The sequence below is a fragment of the Monopterus albus genome, unplaced genomic scaffold, assembly GCF_001952655.1.
Source record: "Monopterus albus unplaced genomic scaffold, M_albus_1.0 scaffold172.1, whole genome shotgun sequence".
Taxonomy (NCBI): domain Eukaryota; kingdom Metazoa; phylum Chordata; class Actinopteri; order Synbranchiformes; family Synbranchidae; genus Monopterus; species Monopterus albus.
The window spans coordinates 3,025,699-3,034,467 of record NW_018128052.1 but is presented as its reverse complement, the minus strand read 5'-3'; the positions used below and the strand labels follow the sequence as shown (position 1 = coordinate 3,034,467).

At 40.7% G+C, this 8,769-nt stretch overlaps 2 protein-coding genes across 3 annotated transcripts in view; one reads left to right on the top strand and one right to left on the bottom strand.

Annotated features, from left to right (window-relative positions):
* LOC109969262 (mitochondrial fission factor homolog A-like) overlaps nt 1–943 on the bottom strand; it is a 6,658-nt gene extending 5,715 nt beyond the window's left edge. The window contains exons 1-2 of the mRNA XM_020615990.1: nt 789–943; nt 8–194 (exon numbers count right to left, since the gene is read on the bottom strand). Coding sequence (XP_020471646.1) covers nt 8–189 — 182 coding nt within the window. The 5' untranslated portion in view covers nt 190–194; nt 789–943. The remainder of the gene's footprint in view (nt 1–7; nt 195–788) is intronic.
* A 773-nt stretch (nt 944–1,716) lies between these two features.
* On the top strand, nt 1,717–8,171 carry stk25b (serine/threonine kinase 25b). 2 transcript variants are annotated; one of them, XM_020616243.1, is made up of 12 exons: nt 2,161–2,241; nt 2,337–2,397; nt 2,854–3,084; nt 3,204–3,260; nt 3,401–3,509; nt 4,347–4,504; nt 4,763–4,948; nt 5,345–5,490; nt 6,228–6,333; nt 6,433–6,504; nt 7,584–7,720; nt 7,810–8,171. In XM_020616243.1, exons 1-12 carry the CDS (start codon nt 2,216–2,218, stop codon nt 7,847–7,849), a joined length of 1,329 nt encoding a protein of 442 aa, XP_020471899.1. In that variant the 5' UTR covers nt 2,161–2,215; the 3' UTR covers nt 7,850–8,171. The 2 variants fall into 2 exon arrangements, with proteins under 2 accessions (XP_020471900.1, XP_020471899.1); XM_020616244.1 differs by lacking the exons at nt 2,161–2,241; nt 2,337–2,397 and adding an exon at nt 1,717–2,149.
* The last annotated feature ends 598 nt before the right edge of the window (nt 8,172–8,769 follow it).

Here is an 8,769-nt window from a genome sequence, read left to right as displayed (position 1 = left end):
CGTCAGCCTCGTGTGAGGGAGCAGGGGCTGCTGAAGTGGCAGGGAGCCTGTCTGGTTCTCTGGGGCCACCTTGAGGGTCTCAGGGATTCGCATCTGCTGACTGATGCCCTCTGTGTACTCCAGTTCATAATGGATACGGTTCATCTCAGCCACCTCTGCAGAGGTGGAGGTGAAGATAGGCCTGCTCATCCAGCCTGCAGACACATCAAATGGGAAAAAATAAAAGCATACTTAAAAATACTCAAAGGATACAAGATAAGAATGAGGTGCAGGAGAAAATGTGAATGTCAGTGGCCTGTCTGCAATGCCATCCCGCCTTTCCCATTGTAGTTTGAAGCTATATTGTTATACACAGTTTAACACGACAAAAATTCTTGCCAACTGGCTCTGTTGGTATGGCACCTCCCAAAACACGATCGCTGTAAACTGTAAAAGGTGTTTCTCGTACTGGACTCAAATAACGTTATAGCCTGAGGTGGAGGGTACGGGCTGTAGCTAATGTATGAGAAATAAGATTTGACGTCGTGTTGCATTCAGTTATGTAACAATGCTGACACGAGGTGTAAGCTGTTGTTGATACGGCTTCAATGTCACTGAATGAAAATCCACATTAGACGCCATGTCTAGCATGTGAGCTAGCTCATATCTAGCTAGTGTTACTACTCAGTACGCACCGACAAGCACTAGCTTATGTTTCCTTTATCACAACACGTTACCTAAGCAATGCGTTATCAACTGCGTTATCAATCATAAGGAGGCTAACGAGGTATCTGAGCTTTACTACTCACCTTATGGTTTTAACACCCGGATTTCAAATGTCATGTGTCAAAGTGCAGCTCGTTCTGTTTATTAAACAGCGACAACCGGTTCGGACAACGAGAGAAACGGACAGACACTCCCCTTCAAGCTTGTGTGTGTTTGTGGCTGTCAATAATCTAACCCGAGTGCCCGCTGGGGTGGAGCTAATAAGCCACGCCGTGATACTCGGCGAGCCTCATCAGCAGGGAGCATCCGATCTGAAAACGAGCGCACACGTTTGCTACACTCAAATTAGCTGTTTCACATACAACGTTTACGTAACAGGGCTAATTAGCACAAAACAGTGCAAAACTATTAATTAGATTTTAGGCCATTAACACAGAATGCATGTTGAATATTATAATCAGACTAATGGCACATATATTTAAGTCCATTACTTCCAATTTTTTTTCGGATATTTGAACAATTCCATAAGAAATATGTTTTACTTTGAAAAACACAGCCACTTTTGGGATTACTCATACAAAACACATACCTAAATCATGTGTTGGAGGAAAAATCCAACCAATTAGCTGTTTGCAGCGATATAACTTGGCTGCAGGTTTGCCTGATATTCTGCATTAAATTGAACAGAAATTATCAAAAATGTTCACCGGGTTTGGACAAATATAATGATTCAGTCTAATCAAACACACATTCGTTGAGAACCTTTCCACATGTAGCCCCCTTGGTACTTTAGTAACTGAAATATAAAGCCCCTTAATTTTAGAATTACAGGACATTGTGTGACAAGGGGGTTTAGGATTGAATAATACAGGACACCTTCTAAAGCACTTTTATCAGCTCATACTGAGATTAAATGTGGTATATTTTAATTACAATGTCAGTGGCAGCATTTACATGGAACAGAAAAATGTTTTCTTGTACAGCAACAGAGTCTTAACAGGTCTTAGAAATACAACTCCCACAATTCCATCGTCTTCGGACGACAATACGCATGCGTCTTCTGTCTGGGCCATTATTTTGTCCTCCCTAAGCTTCAAAAGAACAAGAGGCTAAGCGTTCCTTGAAATGAATTAAATATTAATACGCGGAAGGAGCTTTTCTTCTCCTCTTGTTCATCACTGCCGACATACATGGAGTCTCTCGGTCAGTAGCTCCCTGTCTCGCCGGGCAGTTCGGTCCCCAGTTGGACTTGGAGGCCGAAAACAGTGCGCGGAGTGACAGCCCCGTTAAAGCCAGCAGATTGGGTGTTTATCTAACTACTTGGCTAGCCACCTAGCTGGCTTCCTAGACAGCTAAGAGGGGAAAGGAAACCCCGAACGGACCACTTGATAACTTCGTCCAACCTGCTGAGGGGATGGCACACCTTCGAGACATGCAAAACCAGGTACAGCAATCCTCTTTTCACCAACCGTCGCCTTCCTTGTTCTTGTTCAAGACAAGGCGAACCCCCATGACTGGCAGGCTTCCCATGAATAGGTGGGTGGGAGCCCAAGGAGTCAGTGCAACTGAATAACTTACCATACACACAAATAAGAATTTCTTTATTTTTCTATCTCCTTGCCAATTGTCAGCACCAGGGGAAACACTGGTAAAGCAACCCGCAAGCTGAAAAATGCCAACCCGCAAGCAAATGTAATTATAAACTCAAATTTTCAATAATGTATAAAGTATTACTTTAAAAATCTCCATTGTTTTAAGCTTGTAGTTGTCAAATGCCTTACGTTTTTTTATCGAATGACTTCTTCAGGTGCCTCTTACTCAGTCAAATCGTTACTCATTTCCTGCTATTATGGAAAGAGAAAACCACTGAGCTTTGTCATTACATCCTGACACAAAGTTCTGCATAGAGTTTATGTAATTATATATGCTATGGCTACTTACAATAATAAGAAAGGTTAATTATCCATTATGTTTTATATTTGAGTAGTGCATTCATGTAAAACAAGTCATTTGGTCTTGGCACATAGTTTCTGTACTGTTCAGGTGCTTGACAAGAGACATCCATAAGCACTCAGGTAAGCTTCCAAACCACAGGCATTGTAACGTATACTCAATAATTCAGTGCTGTCTTTGCTGTCTCTGGACCAGAATACCCGGTTGGACCCCGAGGAGTACTTCACCAAGCAGGAGAGGATTGGGAAAGGTTCCTTTGGAGAGGTCTACAAAGGTATTAACAACCGCACAAAGGAGGTGGTGGCGATTAAAATTATAGACCTGGAGGAGGCAGAAGATGAGATTGAAGACATTCAACAGGAGATCACAGTACTGAGCCAGTGTGACAGTCCATACGTTACCAAGTATTATGGATCATACCTGAAGGTGAGATGATGACACATGTACATATTATTGTAGTTATTAACATGAAGATGCTTAGAGACACACACATTGGCATACAAGCAAAGGTTTTAAATCTCAAAATGATATTCATTCCCTTTCAGGGGACCAAGCTGTGGATTATTATGGAGTATTTAGGTGGAGGATCTGCTCTGGATTTGGTAAGGTTTATATTTTTCTGCTGCTCTAATCTGACAAAGTGGCACTTGTTATACTTTAGAAGCAAAACCTGACCTGTCTGTGGCCTTCTCCCCCACCATCCACACTTCTCTGATTTATTCTTGTATATCCCTCACCCCAGCTCCGTCCAGGGCCTCTTGAAGAGACTTACATTGCAACTATACTGAGAGAAATACTGAAGGGTCTGGAGTATCTGCATTCTGAAAGGAAGATTCACAGAGATATCAAAGGTGATAAGCATTCTCTTCATGAGTTGGTGGCCATTAAGAAATCCCAGCAGAGGCACAAAGCACACTTTCAGAGTGAAACAGCATCTTATATAATTGTTTCATGGTACAAAGCCAGATATACTACTTGTAATTCAGAGCTAGTTTGCAGCAGTGTGGTGTATTGAGTAGAGAGACTATCGGTACATTTTTAAATACTGGAGTGCTGCTGAGAAGGACACTCTGATGACAGAACTGCTGAGTAACAACATGCACATTCAGTCTCAACCAAATGCAAAAGGAATATGCTAACAAGCTGTAGAAATGTAACTGTATAACCACAATCTGTGAGCTTGGCATTGCACAATATACTGTACGTGTTAAATGTATGTGTCTGGATGTAACTTTTCTTCCCTCTGTAGCTGATGTTGTGATCTTATCTTCATGAGAAAAGAAAATGTACCACTTGGTATTCATTAGAGAATCACAGAAATAATGACAGCTCAAAATTGCATAGATAGCTTGTGGATTTATTGTAGAAAGTCAGTATTCTTGTATTTAAACTCTCCTTCTGCCAAAAACACTGAACATTTCCTGATATCCGAAGCTGTCTGTGTTTGCCACAGTGAAATTGGAGAAGGGACTCTGAAGTGTCCTTTGTCCATCTGTCCACCAATCTGCGACCATGTAATAAGCTGAATGCTGCTGATTCGATTTTGGCAGAATAATTAATCATTTGGTTTCACTTTTTTTTTTTCTTACCCCAGAATGGGACCGCATCAATAATTGGTAATGTCATGTCATTGATGCCCTGTTTTTCACGTGCATTTCTTTTTTTCTTTTTCTGTGTCCTCCTCCTAGCCGCCAATGTGCTCTTGTCAGAGCAGGGCGACGTGAAGCTGGCAGATTTCGGGGTGGCAGGACAGCTGACAGACACCCAGATTAAGAGGAACACATTTGTTGGCACGCCTTTCTGGATGGCTCCAGAGGTTATCAAACAGTCAGCCTATGACTTCAAGGTGAGGCCAGAGTCTGTGGAGTGTACAGGAGACGCCCTGTCTTTGGGTTTGTCTGCTGGTTTAAACTGTCACTTTTTGGGTAAAGAGAATTTTACATTGATATAAGGTTTTGTTATCGGTGATGGCACTCAGAAGGAAATGAATTTTTCAAGCATCTGATTCACATCACATTAGTTAGAAAATTAGGAATTCTTTGTATACTTTTGAGCGACTGTGTGACGTTAAACATATCTCACTTAACGTCTCTCTCCTGCCCAGGCTGATATCTGGTCCTTGGGGATCACTGCTATTGAATTGGCTAAAGGGGAGCCTCCCAACTCTGATCTACACCCCATGAGGGTCCTCTTCCTCATCCCCAAAAACACTCCACCCACACTTGAGGGGCCTTACAGCAAGCCCTTCAAAGAGTTTGTGGAGGCTTGTTTGAATAAAGACCCTCGTTTTGTAAGTAAAACAGCCGCATCCACCTACAAGCATTGTAGCAAAACTGAAATGAGTTCATACGTGCTTGTCTGGGATAAATATCAGAAAACTGAAGTAACTCCATATTTTCACTGCTGCTCTGAGTGAAAGCAAAGTAAAATTCAGGTCATTGTGATTAGATTAGCCGCACATTCCTTAACAGGAATTAGATTTTGTTCTGTATTTTCTCAAATATTCAAACATGATTCAAATCACATTCTTACAAAGTGCCAAAAATATAAAGATAATCTGAGTAATGTGATGTAAACACTGAAACTTCCTGTAGCATCACAGCTGTGTATGTTTTTCCAGCTAGCTCCAGAAGCTAGTGACTATGGCCCAGTCAGTGAATGTACATTTTTATGCTCCTGTGCACAGAGGCCAACCGCCAAAGAGCTTCTGAAGCACAAGTTCATCACACGTTACACCAAGAAGACCGCTTATCTGACAGAGCTGATCGACCGCTACCGACGCTGGAAGTCAGAAGGACATGGGGAGGAGTCCAGCTCTGACGACTCAGATATGTGAGCCTCAGTAGCACATATTCATACTCTCCAGTTATGCACAGTTCCACACGTGCACAACCATTTTGTCAACTGACTGAAACTAAACTAACCTGTTAGAGAAAATGAGGATTTGTTGATGGCCATTTATTGTATTTATTGTAAAGCACTAATCAATATCAACAGTGAGCTCCTTTTATAGATCTTTTTTTGGCTATTGTGATTTGTGTGTATGTGTCAGCATAAAGTTTTACAAAACACTCTTTTCAAATGTCAGAATGGATTTCTTTCCTTTTTGCAATTGTTTTTTTTTTTCTTAAATTACACCCCATTAGGGGTGCAGCAGTGGTTCATTTTGTTGCGTTTAAACCCTGACCGCTAGATGGCAGTATTGTAATCTATATTCATATAGCTAATTCCGTAAAAAAAAAAAAAAATCTTCAAAGAAGATTTATGCTTATGGTCCTGTGTTGCTTGTTTTGACAGTCTTTCTAAAATAACGAAATTCGCAGTACATTGTCTTGTTAATACTATCACAATATATCTCAATATATTGACTCGTAACCCCTGTATCGTGATATGTATGATATCACCAATTTCTTGCCACATACGCACACCCATATATTTTGAACATTAGAGACATTTTTTACATTAGTGCAATAATGTAAACTCTTTGATTTATTTAAGTATGTTGTGCTTCTCTCTCCTGTTAAACCTGCTACCCCTCCATTTCGTCCCTCTGTCCTTCCTTCTTTTAGGGATGCTGATGGTGATGTGGATGCATATCCCATGTGGACCTTCCCCACAGTCAGACCTACCACTATGAATCAGTTACAGAAGGGCTACACACACACAGATTCGGAGGTAAAGACATATGCAGCACACAGACACACAGTCAGAACTTTGTTGTTGTTGTTGTTGTTGTTGTTGTTGTTTTTCCTAACACCCTTTTTCTTCTTCCAGTCAGGAGACTCAGTGAAAAGGCAACCCAAGTCACAATGCTTGTCTGCTTTGGTAACACCCATCTTCAGAGAGGTACATGTAACTTTTGGAGTGGGGATACTATAACTTTTTAAATATATTACATTTCATTGAGCCTTGAACGAGTTTGGTTTTTAAACACTTGTAAAAATCTTTCTTAGTGACAGTATGTGCACATAGCACTGACCCAAGGTTGCTCGTAACAATGCACTGTATCAAAAAAAGCAGACAACTCTAAAAAGCCAGAAAAGAAGTGATATGATCTGCAGTGATTTGTAGAAACAGATTTCATCAAATTTATTTGGTCCAGTACATGTCTGGCTTTTCACTAATTTAGCCTTTGTTTTGTCCCAGAATTAATCTAATACTTCTTCAGGAAGTTGGTTCAGTTGAAATTAGTGTTCAAACTAATGTACTTATTATACAAATTCAAAACTGTCTTTATTATAGACTGTGCATCATTGTTGTGCCCGATGTCCTAGTAGGAAGGTGTTAAAGTGAATCATGATGTCTGTGCAGGTGCAATGCATGTAATGAAGTAGTTTTACAGTTGTATATGTACATTTGTAGTTGTCACTAAGCTTCAAGTCTCGGGTCCCCAGGGTTTGAGTCCGAGTCACTAAAGAATAATCAGTCGAGTTATCGTTAGCCGAGTCTCATTACATTAAATACCACTGACACAGCTCTCACCATTTTAAAAGTTTACTGTGTGTGACACAGTAGCCAAACACATGCGTTCGTAAGCACGCACACTCCTTAGAAATGAATAGTGTGAATATGAGTAACTTATGCCAAAATATTATGTCCTATTAAGAAAAAAAAAAAGTACTTGTCTCTAACTCCCGAATCAGAATGCAGTCAATGCTCGCGTCTGAGTCCTGTTCCGAGTCCTGTTCCGAGTCCAAGTTTAGTTACAAGTCCTGAAAATCAGGACTTGAGTTGGACTTGAGTACTACAACGCTGTGTTTATGTTAGTAAGAATAACAGAAAAGCATGTAGCTCTGTTGACTAATCTTATTATGATGTTGTAAACCATAAACAGCACAGCTGAAATTAGGTTTTGAACAGTCATATTGTTTAGTTGAAGGGTTCCATTGCACAACATACCAAATGCCGTCTTTGATTTTTCTTAGCTGAAGGATAAACGGCGGGCAAGTGGGGGAGGCGTAGGAGCCATCGAGGAGCTGGAGAACGCTTTCAACCTTGCTGAGGAGTCCTGTCCAGGCATCTCTGACCGCCTTGTCACACACATGATGGAGAGAGTGTGCAGGTGACAGAACCATCAGCTCTGCATGGTTGTTACACAACAGAAAGCCTGCCATCTTTTTTCTGACCTGCTGCTTTATGTCGTCCTTACAGGTTTTCTTTAAACGGTAACACCACCCAGTCTTCGCGGTGAAACCCCAGCTGGATGTAACGTAACCCCACTCCCCTACTTTTCTGTCTGCCAGACCCACCCAACTTCTCGGACAAGGACCACAGAAGCACCCCACTCCCCACAGCCCCTTCACCACACCCCCACCCCCCCTCGAACCTTTGTACTCTTCCCAGTCCTTTCCCTGAAGAGATCTTTTTAATTAGTTTTAATTAAATATTTTTACAGTTTTTCTTTAAGAGCGGAAAGTATTTAAGACAAAAAAAAGCCATGACATTTAGAGCATTATATATACCTGTTAGACTGAGAAGAAAAAAAAACTATAATAAAATTTATGGAAAATGTGTCATTATCTACGTCTTGTTTGGTGACACTCCACATTCTTACAAACAGGAGTGCAACATTGCTTGCACAATGATAGTTACTGGACAAAGAAAAGAGCATTTGTTGCAGAAAGGAAAGGAAAATTATCTGCAACCACAACACTATGAAATAATGGCTCACAGATTTACATTTGCTCAAAAGGTTTATTGTGCTATGTACCATGTCAAAGTAGATCATGTTGCTGCTGTAACGTTTTCATTTTTTGCTGCTTGATGCTCAGACATTTTATTTGCTGAGGCATGTTAAGTCACAGCTCAGCTGTACGTTATACAGCAAAATGCACTGTCACTATTGGAGCATTCATTCGGAAATAATTCTATCATGTACTAGCTCTTATATTTACTTTCTTTCTAAAAAAAAAGGAATGTAAACTTGAAGATTTCTATACACTGAGCTATAATTGGTGACACCCTGTTGCAGACAGGGCATGTTCTTAGTGGTTTTTTGCAAAAAGCAAGCAATCTCACTGAACTGAGACCCACACAAAAGGAGTAGAAAGCATTGGCTGTTGTCTGTGTTGAGCAGCTTCAGGTTAATCAAGTATTATTTCAGCCAGGTGT